General features: G+C 38.1%; 1 protein-coding gene across 2 annotated transcripts in view; it reads left to right on the forward strand.

Moving 5' to 3' along the window:
• The first annotated feature begins 10,483 nt into the window (after positions 1–10,483).
• LOC114653083 (dual specificity calcium/calmodulin-dependent 3',5'-cyclic nucleotide phosphodiesterase 1C-like) overlaps positions 10,484–17,592 on the forward strand; it is a 930,233-nt gene continuing 923,124 nt past the window's right edge. The window contains exon 1 of one of the 2 annotated variants that reach the window (XM_051929365.1): positions 10,484–10,800. In XM_051929365.1, the coding sequence (XP_051785325.1) occupies positions 10,524–10,800 (277 nt within the window). In that variant the 5' untranslated portion in view covers positions 10,484–10,523. The remainder of the gene's footprint in view (positions 10,801–17,592) is intronic. The other variant, XM_051929364.1, reaches the window with a different exon arrangement.

The raw sequence follows: 17,592 nt of genomic DNA on the forward strand, positions 1-17,592 counted from the left end.
AAGCCCATTGCGGCACTTCTTGTGTGATTTTGGGCTATACAAAAATAAATTGTATTGTATTGTATTGTATCACAGTAGTGATGGTGGGAAAGGCAAAGGTTGAGGGAATATGGTTAAAAGTACACTGAGAATAAGGAAAGAAGCAAAGGAATACCACCATAGAATTATGTCAAACAGACGATGAAGAGATGTCCAGCAGAGCAGCAGCTTTTGCTTTATATTGTTGATTCTTTTACTATTTTGTGCTCTATCCTTCCTTGATGAAGAATAATGAATAAACATCATTCCTTTTGGCAATCTATGGTTCCTTCCATACTTCTTTTTCTGTTGGCATTTATGTAGTGCTCGCCATCCCTGCTGGTATAACAGAAGAAATTGGTAGTGGGAAGGAGTCTTCCTAAAAGAGCCAGGAGATAATACCATGTTGCCAAACAAACCAAAGTGGGGACACATGCAAGTTCAAGGGGCAAACTCAATGTAGTGTGGTTATTTGGTGTAATGAGTTCATATGCCCTCTGCATCAAACATTTGAGGATCTCATGCTGATCTCATGCAAATCTTTCAAAGATTTTATATGACAGAGAGAGATGGTTCCAACAGAAGTGTCGAGGAAGAATTTCAACATTAAAGTGAATAGCTTATCTTATGAAAGCAGCAAGCATGGAGGTGCTGAAATGGAAAATCATATCAAAGTCACGGGGAAATAAATAATTATTTTTATTCTTAATTATTCTTTTTGAAACTCTTTTTATGTTTTATTATTGTAGAGCACCTTCATCTACTGATCATTGCAAGGTCCAAATTCCATTCTCTTAAATGAAGTTTTTTGCTTTTACGAAAGCTCTGCCCACAGCAAGCAACCCGTGATTCACAGATGCCAAATGCACACGCAATGTTTGATTATTTTCGTATCATAAAACAGGAACATTAACAAATAAATAACCTACAAAGATGGCACACTACAAGACACTGAATGTCCCATGGTGAACTCAGACAATGCACCTCACTCAATTCTGGCAAATCACAATGTAGCCTTCATCTTTGTTGCACCCACTAAAATGCCATCTTGCACCCCATGGTGGGGTGGACACCCCAGGTTGGGAAATCCTGTTTTTTTTCGGGGAGAAAATGTGCAAAGGTTTATTCAGAAAATGTCATACTCAAATAGTTACCGTTCCATTGATCCTAACTTCAAACCATCTCTCTAATGAAATAATTCACAAAACTTTTGGAATTGCTCTCTGTGGCAATAACAGACGTGAGACGGATACCATATCACAAAACAGTGGCAATTGAAGGGAAACAAAATTAATCTAAAGACCCATTTTTAAAAAATAAGAAAATATACATTTGTAAAAAAAGAGAATTCATACATGGAAAAAATAAGAAAAGCATGACCCTGGGAAGGAGTAATAGCCCAGTGCGCCATATATTAATTGACAGCAGCTGCAAGCACACAGTCACTGGGACTCTTCAAAGAGTGTGTTTCATGCTCACACACTTTCACAGAGGGGGCAAGTGCAGACAGTCTGCAAAGAAAATTAACACCGCTGTATAGGAACACACAAGTATTGATAATCTAGAGAAGGGTTTATCTAGTGGATAAAATAACCAGAACTAGTACAAGCTGGTTCAGAATGACTAATGTTTTTTTAGGCCTTTCTTTTGACATGAATATAGTAAGGGAGATATAATTAATGTGTTTGTAGCCCCCTAATTGAGTAAAGGCAGAGAACTAAGCTTAGTTTTATCATTTGTAGTGCTATTTATTGGCCTGGGGTAGTATATACATGCATAACATATTTCCAATGTATGATATCTTTGTGTTATGAATAAACTTGCTTTTACAGCAACCATGTTTGAGTGATTTGTTAAAAAATGGTTTATCATACAAACCACTGACGGAACGTGGAGGTTGATATGTGTGTGCCTTTGCAAATTTATGATTTCACTGGCTCCTGTAGCAATATAGAACATAAGACAGGGCAAGACAGTAAAACAAAGATCAAAACTATTATGGACCAAGAACTATATATGCAATAAAATAATTATGATTCACTGTAATAATAAGAACATAGTGTCTTACTAATATATATATACATTAGCATTTTCAACACATACTGTGTTTCTTAAGGAAACCCCCTGACCAGACTTTAAATGTAGGAAATGTGGGATGTGAGGCAGCAGTGCTAACCACTGCACTACCACGCCTTTCACAATTTAAGGAACCTGTAAGAGTCTGGGGCCATCACCTGCTAGCTTACTGTGACACTTTAATCTGCACACTTTGTCTATTATTTGTTCAGAGATTTCAAAGTACTTCTGCATTTATTGTTTGACTGACTGTCAGTATATACTTATGGACTTGAGTTTTTCTTAAGACTATTGGACCTTTAGATCATCCAATATAGTTTCAATTATGTTTTTATTTTATGAATAATCTTATTGCATATTTGTAGATATCGGAATGAATGAGTGAATTTCCACTTGTGACTTCCAGCCCTTTTTTTAAATAGTCCAAGCTCGTTTCCTTTGTTTTTTAAACATTAATTTTTAATTGTAAGGTTATAAATTGCAGGAGAAGTGATTTTAAGATATTTTAAAATTAGTTTCAAGAATAGAATATTAGTTCTCTAGATGAAGCTGTCTGGTCATATAGTTAAGGTGCAGTGATTTCACAAAGTATTCAGACTCCTTCTATTTTTGCACAGTTTAATGTGTTAAAGGTTTCATTTTAAACAGATACATTTTCATGTTTTTAGAAAGGTTTGTTAATTTATTCAAAATCAAAAATGAAATATTTCATTCATTAGTATTCTGACACTTAATTCAGAACTTTGCAAAAGCTTCTTTCGCAGCAATTATACCTTTGAGTCTTTTTAGGTAAATCTCCCTAAGCTTAGCATATGTGTATCTAGGCAGTTTACCCCATTCTTCCTAGCAGATCCTCTCACACTCTGTTAGATTGGATGGGAAACATCTGTAAATGCACCTGCATCTTCAGGTCTCCCCACAGATATTCTGTAGGTTTTAAATCTGAGCTTTGGCTGGTCCACTTAAAGACAGCCAGGGTCTTGTTTCAAAGCCACTCCAGCATTTATTTGGCAGTATGCTTCGGGTCATTGTCATGCTGAAAGATGAACTATCATCCCAGTTTGAGGTTGCTTGCACACGGAAGTTGGTTTTCATCATTCCCTCAATTCTGACTAGTCTCCCTGTCCAAGGTGCTGAGAAGCACCCCTATAGCATGATGTTGTTGTCACCATGCTTCATCAGTGGGATGGTATTAGGCATCGTAGGAAAAGAGAAGGGTTAATCACTCAATTAATTAATTATCAGTTTTGTCTTCAAAACTACTGGTAATTTTTTAAAACAGTTAACAAGGCACCCACAAAGCAGGACACCACATCAATGTAGGTTGAGAGAGGGATCTCTGTCTCACTTTCCAGCCAGAAAACCAGAAATATGAAGAGATCTGTACAAGAGATCTGATAGGAAGAGATCTGCACAATTTATGAATGAAGTTCATAAATCGGTGACGGTCTACATTAACAATTGGGAGTTTGAGTCCGGAAGTGAAGTCCTATGGGGATCCCTGGGAGATGATAGAAGGGGCTGCCTTTGGAAGGGTAACACCTTCCTGAACTTCTTATGACCACGAAGTACTTCCAAATGGCCACATCACATCTTCGGAAGTGCTTCCGGGTCCAGCATAAAAGGAGCCCACTGCAACACATGAATAAGTCAAAGTTGGGAGAGAGCAAATGACACTCATTGGAGGAGAGAAGGAGAAAGAAAAGGTGAGAGAGCTTAAATATTTTTATATTGGCTGTAATTGTAATTGTATTGAACCGTGTGGATTAAAAGTCCTTTATTTTAGTAAAAGAATAGTGCTGGGTTGTGTTTATCTGGGGTTTGGGGGCTCAGTGAGATACAGAGAAAGAAACAGAGATAGACAAAACACAATAACAAACAACACAAAATATAACTAAAGCTCAGGGAACCTTATCTCTCCTCTAGGAAAATACGCATAGCTTAATGAATAGTTCAGTTCATGTGGTTAAGATGGATAAGATTTTTAGCTGGTTATGAAGCTTCTATTGCCAGGAAGTGGTGTTCATTCACTCACTGCTTGTCTCTGCGCTGGCTTACCTTTCCCCACATAGAGTTTCTATGAGTGCACTTTCATACTGGATATAGGATGACTTAATACTCAGCACAAACACACCATGTTGGTCCTTTAGCTGCTAGCAAAAGCGCATCTTTTGAGCAATTGGTGATCAGTTAGTTGTCATTTTCAATGATGAGTGTGTGGTCTTTCATATGTGGTTGCTCTCTGCTTGTGCACTTGCTGTTCCTCAGTAAGATTTTGACTAATGACATCTTTGTTCACCTCCAATACAGACAAGTCTTTCACCCTTCCAGTCCAGCATAGTTGCCCATCAGAGTAGAGAGATTGCTTCAACCTCTATTATGGCCGGATTGAGAGCTGCAAACTTGATGAGAAATGAGATGATGTGGGTCTTACAAGAGTTTTTAAAGGAAAGAATAGAGGTCTTGCCATTGGTTTCTTGGGAGCACCTAAGCCCATCCTTTTGGTTGACCATTGGTGCAAAGTCCTGTCCATCAATGTTACACTCCTTTGTTCGAACATGGTTGTCCAGCTTGGACTTTCAATAGATGTGATGTTACATAATCTGGTATCGATTATTTTATCAGATAAGGTGTGAAGGCTGCATTCTGTTGAGGTACCCTGCCATGGAAATTAAGAATTTGTAGCTGGCAATAGAAGTGTCTGGCTAGCTTTTTAAGCCAAGACTTATGTTCTAACCATAGCAAAAATGGATAATGTCAGTCTGTCCTACAGTAGATGATGAGAAGTGCCTGAGCTTTGCCAGGCATAGTACTTGGAAATCTTCCCAAAGAGTTCAATTTTTGTCTCAACAGACCAGAGAACATTTTTTCTCATGCTGTCAGAGTCCAAGCAGGCTGTCATATACCCTTTACTTAATAGTGGCCTCTGTCTAGTCGCTTCCCCATAAATGCCTGATTCATGGAGTGCTACTGAGAACGTTGTCCTTCTGAAAGGTTCTTCTATCAATAGCAGAGGTGTTATAAAGCTCTATTAAAGTTGCTATTGGGTCCTTGGTCACTTCCCTGAAGAAAGCCATACTTGCTTAGCCAGATGGCCAACTAAAGAAAGAGTCTTAGTGGTTCCCAGCTTCTTCCATTTCACAATTATTGAGGATACTGTTCTCCTAGGAAAGACTCAAAGCTTTAAAAATGGTTTTATACCCTTGCCCTGATCTGTGCCTGTGGAGAACTACAGAAAGTTCCTTGGATTGCAAGGCTTGGTGTTTGGCCTGTGATACAGTGTGAATTATGGGACCTTATATACACAGATGTGTGTCTTCCTAAACATGTCCAGTCAAATACATTTGCTTCAAGTGGACTCATCTCAAATATAATTAAAGCAAACTAACCACATCTGACCACAATTTGGAGTCAAAAAGCAAAGGGTTTGGATGCTTACATAAATGAGAGATTTCAGTTTTTGATTTTGAACACATTTGCCAACCTTTCTGAAAACATCATTTCACTTTGTCATTATGGACTATTGAGTGTAGACTGACTGGCAAAAATGGAAAATATATCCATCTAAAATTAAATCTACAACACAATAAAGTATGCAGAAAGTGAAGGGGTCTGGACACTTTCTGAATCCACTGTATTTTTCAGGTGAGGTGATTAGGTGATATATATATGTATATATATATATACTGCGGTTTGTTTCCTGCCTTGCGCCCTGTATTGGCTGGGATTGGCTCCAGCAGACCCCCATGACCCTGTAGTTAGGATATAGTGGGTTGGAAAATGGATGGATGGATATATATACAGTCACGTGAAAAAGTAGTACACCCCATGGAAATTGCTGAGTTTTTCAACATTTTTGAATAGGCAAACATTACATCGCCATGCAAGTAGTGCCTACAGTTAAAGCAACATATTTGAACAAAGAACACATAAAATTGACAGATGTATTCATTCTCAGAATCTAAATTAACAAAAATGCAGATTGGTTGCATGGAAAAAGTATATCCCTACATTTCTCACCAGTTTCAAGTCCATAAAATCAGAATCAGTTGTTCCAGATCAGTGCCAATGATTTCAACCAGTTTAGATATTATGCAGGTGGAAACTTTCTTATTTAAACAATAATATAAACAGATATTCAGGGTCTGGAGTTCTCTTTGTGATTTAAATGTGTGGAAGAAGGTTGTGTATGCTTTTGAGTCTGACAAGGGATTTAAAAATTCATCAAATTCTTTGAAGTCAATTATTTCACTATAAGGAAAATCATGTACTGTACAAATAGCGTAGGTATTCAAATGACTACTAATTTGTCCAGCACATTCAGCCCAAGAGCTGGATATATGGTATGAAAAGACGTCTCCAAGAACACCAAAATTTCATGGTGGGATCTGATGGTAAATCTTGCTAAAGGTGATGTCAAAGTGCACAAATTCATAATCAGAAAGAGATTACACACATTTTTCCTGCATATGAGGTGTGCCACAAAAAAAGTCTTTCTGTCCATAAAGAACATTACAGCAAGACTACAGTTAGCCATTGGACATATAAGCAAAGACCAGGCCTCTGTAGCAATGTGCTCTGGATAGATGAACCAGAGTTAGAGTTGCTTGGCTACAGAAGCAGAACATACTGTATGTTTGGCACAAACTGAAGACAGCATTTCAGGAAGAAGAATGTCATACCAACTGTAAAGCACGGTAGTGGAAATGTCAGGCTTAGGTTGCTTTGCTGCCCTCATGTGGGCCTGAGAAGCTTGAAGTCATCCATATCAACTTTGAATAGTGCACCACATCAAAGTGTGCTTGAGGAGAATGTGAGGCCATCTGTCCGAAAGTTGAAGATGAATCAGAAATGGACCTTTCAACACGATAATGTTCTGAAACACACTAAAAAATCCCCCAAGGAAGGGCTCAAAAAGAAGAAATGAAGGGTTATGGACTGGGCCTAGTCAAAGCCCTGATGTGAATCCCATTGAAATGTTATTGGGCGGATTTGAAATGGGCAGAACATGTAAGTAAAGCACCAGTCATGTTGCAACTGAAGTTATTTTGCATGGCGGAGTGGTCAAAAATTCCACTGAGTCTGTGTCAGGAACTGGTGGTGCCTGCAAGGAGTCATTTCTGCTAAATGGAGCAATACCAACTTATGAGGCCAAGGCTGTGCTTACTTTTTTCCTCAGTAGGCCAAAGCATCCATTACATGTTTTTGTTGAATAAGTGACTGAAAAGGAAAAAAATGCCTTATGTTTCTCTTCAGGGCGGCACAGTGGGTAGCGCTGCTGCCTCGCAGTTGGGAGATCTGGGGACCTGGGTTCGATTCCCGGGTCCTCCCTGCGTGGAGTTTGCATGTTCTCCCCGTGTCTGCGTGGGTTTCCTCCGGGCACTCCGGTTTCCTCCCACATTCCAAAGACATGCAGGTTAGGTGGATTGGCGATTCTAAATTGGCCCTAGTGTGTGCTTGGTGTGTGGGTGTGTTTGTGTGTGTCCTGCGGTGGGTTGGCACCCTGCCCGGGATTGGTCCCTGCCTTGTGCCCTGTGTTGGCTGGGATTGGCTCCAGCAGACCCCCGTGACCCTGTGTTCGGATTCAGCGGGTTGGAAAATGGATGGATGGATGTTTCTCTTCAAGTATAACACTTTTATCTGTAGGCCCTGTTTCCATGATAAACTACTGTTTGTCTGTTTAATGCTGAAAAAGTCAACAAGTTCCAATTTCCAACAACATCTTTTCCACATGAGTACAGGATGCCCCCTAGGTGCCTCCTAGTTAATATGTACCAAGCGCAGACAACTGTGAGAAGACTCCGAGGTAACCTAACGCAGGGGTAGGCAACGTCGGTCCTGGAGTGCCACAGTATGTGCAGGTTTTTGTTCCAACCCAGTTCCTTAACGAGAACTCAATTATTGCTGATGAAGCACATATTGCTTAAGTGACATTTTAATGCTTCATTTTAGTAGTCTCGCTTGTTAAGGTTCTCCAACCTTAATTGCTTATTTCAATCTTAAACTGCTGCATTCAGTGTTTTAATTGCTCCTTATTAGCAATAAGATGTAAAACAGGGGTAGGCAATGTCGGTCCTGGTGAGCCGCAGTGGCTACAGGTTTTCATTCCAACCCAATTGCTTAATTAGAAACCAATCATTGCCAATCTCAGACCTTATTTAATTTTATGGCTTGTTAGTCTGTGCAATGTAAGGCTTTTATATCGTAGATTTTTTTCCTTTCCAAGGATATCATCCAAATGATTTGAAGCCTAAAACAGATCATTTTCAGTCTGTCACATTTTTCTATTAAGTGTTTTATTAAATCAAACCGTGCATGATGAACACATACAGATGTAATTGGAAAAAAGCTAGCTGGAGAACTGCTGGCTGCTTTGTCTTTTACATCTTATTGCTAATAAGGAGCAATTAAAACACTGAATGCAGCAGTTTAAGATTGAAATAAGCAATTAAGGTTGGAGAACCTTAACAAGCGAGACCACTAAAATGAAGCATTAAAATGTCACTTAAGCAATATGTGCTTCATCAGCAATAATTGAGTTCTCGTTAAGGAACTGGGTTGGAACAAAAACCTGCACATACTGTGGCACTCCAGGACCGACGTTGCCTACCCCTGACCTAACGCATCTTGGAGATGTTACTGTACAACTGTTAGATGCCAGTGGATCACCTGGGAATTCCTCGGGAACAGCAGGATGTTGTTGGGAGAGTTAGGATTGCTTAGTCAGTTCTGCTCTGCATATTACCACTACAACTCTAGCCAGATGAAGTGAATGGACAGCGAGTCAGTGAGTTAATTATTGGCTGGCACAGCAGCACTGCAGATTATTATTTCTGCCACACAGCTCCAGAGACATTGCCTTTCATTTCCAGCCTGGTCATCGAATATTTAGAGATGGGACATACTTTGTTCATGACAGAGTCTTGGATAACTAGATTTGTTAACATCAGGCACAAAGCACAAACCAATGCTGGATGGAATGCTAGTCCAGTGCAGGGCGTACATCCATATCAAGTTGTATCTTTGGGAGAAGGATGGAAACTGGAATGACCAAAAATAAATGAATAAAATAATTAAAAAAAAAAATAACTTGTAGGCAAATCCTCCAGATTTGCTTTTGTTAATCCACCATTTTAAAGGGTTTAATATTTAGGTTAAATACAGTCTTAAACTAACACTACAGGTGTGCAGAAACATCTCATCTTTAGGGGAATTCCACATTTTTCTCAAATGCTGTAGGGCATTAATTTCTTAAATTGAAAACTGTGAAGTCTGGTATGAAAAACCCAGTTTTACTTATTTGTGGTATTTTTAATTCATTTTGCCGTTGAGGGACGGAAGACACCTGGAATAACGTGACTTTCTTACTCTTTTTTTAATCATACCAATGTGCACTTAGTATGGGACCCTTTTATGTAAGACTTCTCATTTTTTACACTTGTTAAGAAAATGTTAGCCTGTTGTATAATTAGGCAAATCCACACATGTTCTTGGGTAAGTAACTTAAAATAATTGTACTTACTGTAATCGTTGTAGTTCCCGGCTTACAATACGAAAGCAGACCGAAAAAATATTGTGTATGGCCGGCGCAGAATACTGAAAGGAGTGCATAAAGTTTGAACGTATTTATGCCATTTTTTCGAACTATTAATCAACAATTTGTTTCTGTATTGTAAGTTTTAAAACCGTTATTATATCGTAACTAAGGGATTTTACCATTTTTCGGGCAACACGCACCGTAGATACGCGTCCCCTCTTGCGTGATGTGTGTGTTTCCTAAGCCTTCGTCTGCAGAGGGAACTAGCCAGACTAATTACCCGTTTCTGTTTACGTCAGTTGATTCCCAGAAGGGAATTGATGGAAATCAAACGGAAAACTAACCCAGAACTTACCCAATTTGACATCGCCGCGAACTCACAACAGGGGATTGGATCGGATCGCATTTCATTCAAAGATCCTAATCTATCGGCGTTTACATTTATCTGTTTATAAGCGTTTGCCTTATTATAGAAAAAGGAGGGGAAAAAACTTATGCTCGAGGGGAAAAATAGCAGCAACATATTCAGACATCCATTGAGAATAATCCAATCCATCTGTTTCAGTAACACGTCAAAAAGCTGGGGCTTCTGCCTTGCACTCCTTGTTTTCTAGGAAGATCCTGAGAGAGTTGCGCTTTTCTATTTGAACTTGAAAAGGAGCCGGCACTTTAGGGATTCTTGCTTTAATTCCGGCGGTTTAAACTGTGCTGCGATTTCAAGCGTCTAAGAAAGAAGCAGTCCAGCAAAATTTCTGTAACACTTTCCCCCAAGCCAGGTGCATATCTAAGTGGACGTGAAGGCGGTTAGAATCTGTTTTACAAAGAAGTTATCGGGAAAACGCATCAAATTAGAGACATCACTGTTTACTTTGAAAAACAAGTAGAGGTACTAATGGGGTCCGTCACCTCCGCACTCACTCGCTCCAAGAATACTGTGGTCCAAGTCAGTTCAGATCCTGAGACCGAAACGGAACGATCTTCGAGAGATTCAGTCCGGGGGAAGAAGCGCGGCATCATTGCCAGGACTGGAGTGTTTTCTTCACAGAAGGGCCGTCATGGGTCTGCAAAGGAGTCCGGCAGACCGCTGCTGTCCGAGGTGCTGAAAGGTCAGGACATAGCAGGTGGCGGTGAGAGCACGAGATCGGCTTTGGACCATCTAGCCAACTCCGGTGAGTACATATCATTTAAATCAAAGTGGCAAAGCGCTGCCCAGAATATGCGAGGGCACTTGAACCCTTCGCACGAATTAAGGAACCGCTTCTCGGCAGGAAGCAAACTTGTTTTTATTAATGACAGACGTTATTCCACTTTCAATAAAACATATAGACGTAAGCTCTGTCTCACTGATTTTAGCTATTTCTGGTGCTTACAAGTGCGCTGTATGCAGGAAACCTCTTGTTAACAGGGAAGCTATGAGGCATGTTGCTTAGGAGGCAGAACTGCTTTTTTGAATGAAATTAAAGTCTGTAGTCACATGGAAGAAAACAGTACATTAAAGGGAAAAGAGAACTTATTTTCGGTGCTGCTCCGTTGGGGGTCCGTGATGCTCAAAAACCCTCCCAGATAAGAAAATAGCTACCAGGAAGTTTGCCCTGATTCTACAAGTATTATGTTTTAGAAAAAATATACTACTACTACTACTACTACTACTTCTACTACTACTACTACTACTACTACTAATAATAATAATAATAATAATAATAATAATAATAATAATAATAATTATTATTATTATTATTATTATTATTATTATTATTGTTGTTGTTAATATTGTGGTCCTTTTATGGTTGCACTGCTGATGCCGTTTTTCTTTTTTTTTTGTACCATTTTTAGCCTTATTAACCAGCAATACTTACCCAATATAGTACCTTTCACTGCACTCACAATAAATATATATTGTAGATAGATAGATAGATAGATAGATAGATAGATAGATAGATAGATAGATAGATAGATAGATAGATAGATAGATAGATAGATAGATAGGCTATTGCTGAATCACAAGATGATACTTTGTAAATTAAGGACAATAAAATGCAAAAGACTAGGAAATCAGATAAACTTTGGCAAAACAAAGATTTGTTTAAATGTTCTTAATCAAAATGTTTTTATTATTAGGGTATTTCAAATCATATATTATTTTTGGTTGATATTTGATAAGCAGACATATTCAAAATCACTTTGTTATGCAGACCTCTCTCTACCTGGTGTATGTTTTTCCAAATCAAAAAAATGCAATTAATTTGATGATTCTGAACAAGATTAGGGTGGTTTTGAAAAAAATAAAAAATAAAAACTTCAACAAAAATCATTTGAGTATTGTAAAGTCAGTGTGTATTGAATAGTTATTAGAAGGCTTTGGTACTCCAATGTTTCTTTTTCGGTATATTGCTGTATTTTACTAAGAGGTTTGTGCAAAGTGTGAATGCTGCAATGTGTAACTTGACTGACAGCTATTAGGTACAGTATTTATAATCCTGTAATATATACAGGTACATTATGAATGAAAGTTTTAGAAATATTCCCTAAAATACATTTCACTCTTAAGTTTGGTTCAAGGAGGATAGAATTTTTAACGAGTAGATATAGTGAATGGAAAAAAATAGTTAGTAGGCATTATATATGATTTTGTCTAATGTTATAATTACATTAATATACAAGATGAAATGTCATTTCTCTTTGAACGTTGACAGTGTGGTTTCAGTCACTTTTAATGTTGCCTAAAAGCAGGATAGCTGTTTAAATATCGTTACTGTTTAACTTGCTTGCTGTTGTGTGGTGTAAAAATTCTGTCCTTATGTTTTTCTTTGGAATGAAAGGAGCAAAAAAAGAAACATTGCTACTCCGTGACCATTGTGTAAACACCTTAAAAACATACATATCTTGTGGTGATTAATATTTGTTAAAAATATAATTATCAAAAACTGCAAAAATTAAAGAAGAGAGGAAATACTGAAAGAAATCTGCATTTAAATACTGCTCTGTTTATAGTACAAATATATTTAAAATATGCCTAATTATGTATCATTATGGAATATACTGTATACAGTATTCTGTCTTTTCTGTGATAAGGATGATAAAATATTGAATTAGAAGCAGAAAATGCATTAAAATGAACTTGTTAATGAGCAAGAATTAGTGTTTGTCAAATTGTCACTCAGAAAATGAGATGCCGAATTGGGGTTGCGGGTGGCAAGCAAATTATTTGTAATTTAAATTTTGATTGATTCTGTAAGTAAATATTGAAAAGTAGTTTAGAACTAAATAAATAAGAACAGAGTTAGAGTTAACTTTAGACTAAACGTTGCACCTTAAAATCTAAGTTGTTATCTACTTTTATATTTAACATAACTTAACATTCTCCAATGCATTACGTTCAAGTCAGGGTCAGGAAGGGCCTGAGTGTAATGTGACAGCACAGAGAATAAGGCAGGAAACAACACTGCACTGGACACCATTCCATCACACTGCCTTCTTTTACATTGAGCTTTGGAAAATGTTACCTTAAAGTAAATCCATTTACAGAAGTTGCATTATATTTTGTTCAAGTTCAAATGTCATTTGTATTATATAATACTAAAAGTTTGACCATAAGCAAATATGTGCCCACATTTCCTAAAGCTGTCTTGACACTGAAAACACCAAACATACTGAACCTACAATGTGCTTCATATAATTATTTCAGATTAAATTGTATTTCAAATATTGCCACAGAGGTCTTTATTTCGCATAAAGGATGGGTGGTATTTTGCTGTTGGACGTCAAAGGAAGGAGGGATGTAGGTTATTCATACAGTGTAGTGTAGAGTGTAGTATGCATGGATTGACTTGACAAAATAAAAAGAGTCAAGCCATTTCACATTATCTTTGAATTCGAAATGATTTTGAATACATTATAAGCAGACCCAGTAATGATCTGAAATAAAACAAAAATGCCAAAATGTTTGTATAAATGTTCTTGAGTAACTGAGTGTATAGGAACAAATTCATTTAATATACATTTAGTATGCATGTAAAATTATTTATGTAATTAATCCATCTAATGCACACTAAAATGCGCTCTGGGTGCTTTCTGACTCACCATTAAATTAGCTTTTGTTTTACTGATAATAATTTCTATATTTTTGTCTTTTGGTTTGCTGTGACTATTACATCTGAGATAAAAAAAACTGTATATAAAAACATATAAAAGTAACCCAAGTTAAAGCTGAAAAACATTCTACTGTAACTTTAGGTGAAGTTTATTATATAGATCAGTTGCTTGCTCTGTCAGGGAGATTTTCAATGGCTCACATGGTGTGTTAATAAATGTGCATTGTTTTAAAAATTACTCATGTTTTATCAAATAAGGATAATGTGCTTTTAACAACATAGCAGGAAGTAGGTTTATACTATTTGATTTTGTCATGCATATCCAACATAATCTGCAAAATGTTTCTATGAAGAGTACATGTATATTTCACCTGGACAACGTATGTAAATTTAGATAGAGTAAGATAAACTGATGAATATAAAAACTTATTTCTGCCATTCAATGAAACATAATCAAACCACTGTATATTATAATGTACTATATTACAGCATATTCAATTAAGTTCTACAGTATAGTGCAATTCACTGAACATCAGCTCAGATCATTTGTACATGTGCATATACGCAATATAGTTAATATTATACATGTATGGACTGTATGTGCACATACATAATATAGTCCATCATTTAGCCATTCAACTCTAAATAATTAAAGTCACAAATTACATTGAAAACATAAGTAAATAAAAATCAAATTTTCTTACCTTAAATTCCTATCTCAAAGAGCTACTCTAATGATGTCCCCCTGACTTCAGGAGAACCTCGCAGCAGCTCTACAGTACCCCCTGTATGCTAAATGGCCATTCAGTTTTTTTCAGAGAGATTTCATCCACTGCTGAGACAGGGACTCCAAAATTTTTATTTATAATGCATATATGCTGCCTTAACTACATAAAACCTGATGAGCTCAGTGAGTTTTGAAGAGCCTTTGGAATGACCAGGCCAAAGTTCATAAATATATGCTGAATACATTTCCTGAAAGTGATATTCCAAAATGGCCTTGATTCGTTATTTATATTTCTTATTATAAATGCAATTTAGTGTCCAATATTTTTTGACTAAAAATCTCAGCTGCATACCTGACATTAATAAAATAATTTCATGCTATGTATATGCACAAAAGAAAAGAGGCAGACAGGCATAAGGCTATTGTACAAAGAGAAGTGAGCTGATAGTACTGTTACTGTCTAATTACTGTCTAATTATATTTATTAATAGGTATGTAATTTCACCCTCTAGACTGACATTGTGAAATTATCTGGTATTACAAGATGCAGTAGGTTTATTTTAAACTGTTTGCAAATCTGAGTACAGTATATGGAGGTATTTGTACCTGTCAATGTCTCTGTGTAAGTACTAATATTATATTGCCTCTCTGTTATCAGGCTCTGCAACAGAACACATTGTTTTTTCACCCATGAAAAGAAAACTGAAAAGAAAAGAGGAATATAAAAGCATAAACAACAAAGGGCCTTTCTCATCCTGTAGGACTGTATTTAAAATCTAGTAGCCTTTTGTAAGAAAGGCGCTATATTGCACCCGACCCGGCACAGACTTGACATGGAAGGCACATATAAAATAAAAAGACTTTTATTTTTCTTCAGCTGGAGGGCACGTCTTCCCCATGAACCCCCCCAGCCACAACATAGTCCCAAGCACTAAATACTAAAGTCCAAACACTCCTCTCTTTTTCACCACCACTCCTCCACAGCTTTGTCCTCCTTCCACCCGACTCTGGCCGTTGAGTGGAGGTTGCTGGCTCCTTTTATGGCCCACCCGGAAGTGCTCCAGGTGCTTGATCACCTGTTTCCGGTTGCACTTCCTGGTGAGGCTGAAGATTAGTCCAGCTGGGCTCAGGAACTGCCTGGTGGTCACCCCAGACCCCAACAGGGCTATGGAGAACTCCATCTCCCATGAAGCCCTGCGAGAGACTGAGGCACTTCTCCAACCCAGGGGGGAGGCCATCTAGCGTCCAGGGGGAGGTACTGCACCGTCCAGGGCTGCTCCCCCTGAGTACCCATCGAAGGGGTGTCCCGGCCAGGCATGGGACCTGGCCATCTGCCACACCTTTTTAATTCCACTTGACTAAGTATTTTTGTAGAAGTAAAGCAGAAATCATTAACCTTGTTGTATCAGCACATTGCAAAAAGTAAAATGTAATCCAAACAGAGTTATATGTGAAAAAATATATTAGTTGGTTACACTTGGACCACAATATACTGTCTCATAAAGATTTGTGGTAATTGTGGGATACGGCGAAGTTCAATGTGTTTCATAAAGAAAACAAAATAACAGAAAAGGAAATAAATAATTCCCTCTGGTTGCACTACTTAATGACATCAAGCTGATAAATTAAGCAGGAGGATATATGAATGCTGAGTGAGAAATAAAATTGCATGTTTTCTTCTTGGATGTATTTTATTTGAAAATAAGTTTTAGAATAAGAAAGAAAGAAAGAAAGAAAGAAAGAAAGAAAGAAAGAAAGAAAGAAAGAAAGAAAGAAAGAAAGAAAGAAAGAAAGGATACACTTGAATTCAGACATTAACAGTGTAAGAGTGTAACTGTGGCCAAAGCAACATTAAAAAAATTGATAGTCTAGGGAAATTAACCTCCTTAGTCTTGAATAGAGAAATATGCATGGGAATGTAGTCCAGGTACTGAAAAATTCTATTACTACTGATAAAGATGATCCTGCACAATTAAACAGTGAATCACATACTTCAGATGGAGGACCCTGGAGCAATCTATGCAGTCGTTTCGTTAAGTCAAAAACCTTGAAAGCTTTTAAAATGTGAGATGAGATATTGGATTGAGGGCAGCACGGTGGTGTAGTGGTAATGCTGCTGTCTCACAATAAGGAGGCCTGGGTTTACAACTGAGTCCTCCCTGTGTTGGGTTTGTGTGTTCTCCCTGTGTCTGAATGGCTTTCCTCCCATTGTCTAAAGACATGCTGATTAGATGAATAGGCTAAATTGCCTCTAATTGGTATTTGTTGTATATGTGTGTGTGTTTCCTCTGTGATGGACTGGTTTCTGTCCAGAGTATCTTCCTGCATTGCACCATAGGCAAACTGGGTAAGGCTGCAGCCCATAGTGCCCCTGGTCCGGATTAAGCAGGTTAGAAAATGACATGATATAATGGATTGAATTTGTCAATATTCAGCTAACCAAACAAGCCTGAAGGACTTCATCATTCTCTCTGTCAAACTTCATCCATCCATCCATTTTCCAACCCGCTGAATCTGGACACAGGGTCACGGAGGTCTGCTGGAGCCAATCCCAGCCAACACAGGGCACAAGGCAGGAAACAATCCTGGGCAGGGTGCCAACCCACCACAGGACACACACAAGCACACCCACACACCAAGCACACACTAGGGCCAATTTAGAATCGTCAATCCACCTAACCTGCATGTCTTTGGACTGTGGGAGGAAACCGGAGCGCCCGGAGGAAACCCACGCAGACATGGGGAGAACATGCAAACTCCACGCAGGGAGGACCCGGGACGCGAACCCAGGTCCCCAGATCACCCAACTGCGAGGCAGCAGCGCTACCCACTGCGCCACCGTGCCGCCCCTCTGTCAAACTTATTGCAGTATATTGTTAAAAGCCACCAGCTCACAAATGTTCAGCCCCAACGATTAATCCTGTATGTACAGTAAGCTGTGGCAGCCTTAAATAAATGATTAATGTCAGAACACTTACATTCTTTTTTAGTTCCACAATTTCAAATGAATGTCCAAAAATATCCCTTGAAGTACACAGAACATTCTGTGTTATATTTTGTACAGATCCAATGGCTCAAATGCTATGGCACCTGGAAGTAGATTTCCTTTTTAAATTGTTGTATTCTTTTCTTCTTCTTTTGGC

This window comes from Erpetoichthys calabaricus, chromosome 6 (genome assembly GCF_900747795.2).
Source record: "Erpetoichthys calabaricus chromosome 6, fErpCal1.3, whole genome shotgun sequence".
Taxonomy (NCBI): Eukaryota; Metazoa; Chordata; class Cladistia; order Polypteriformes; family Polypteridae; genus Erpetoichthys; species Erpetoichthys calabaricus.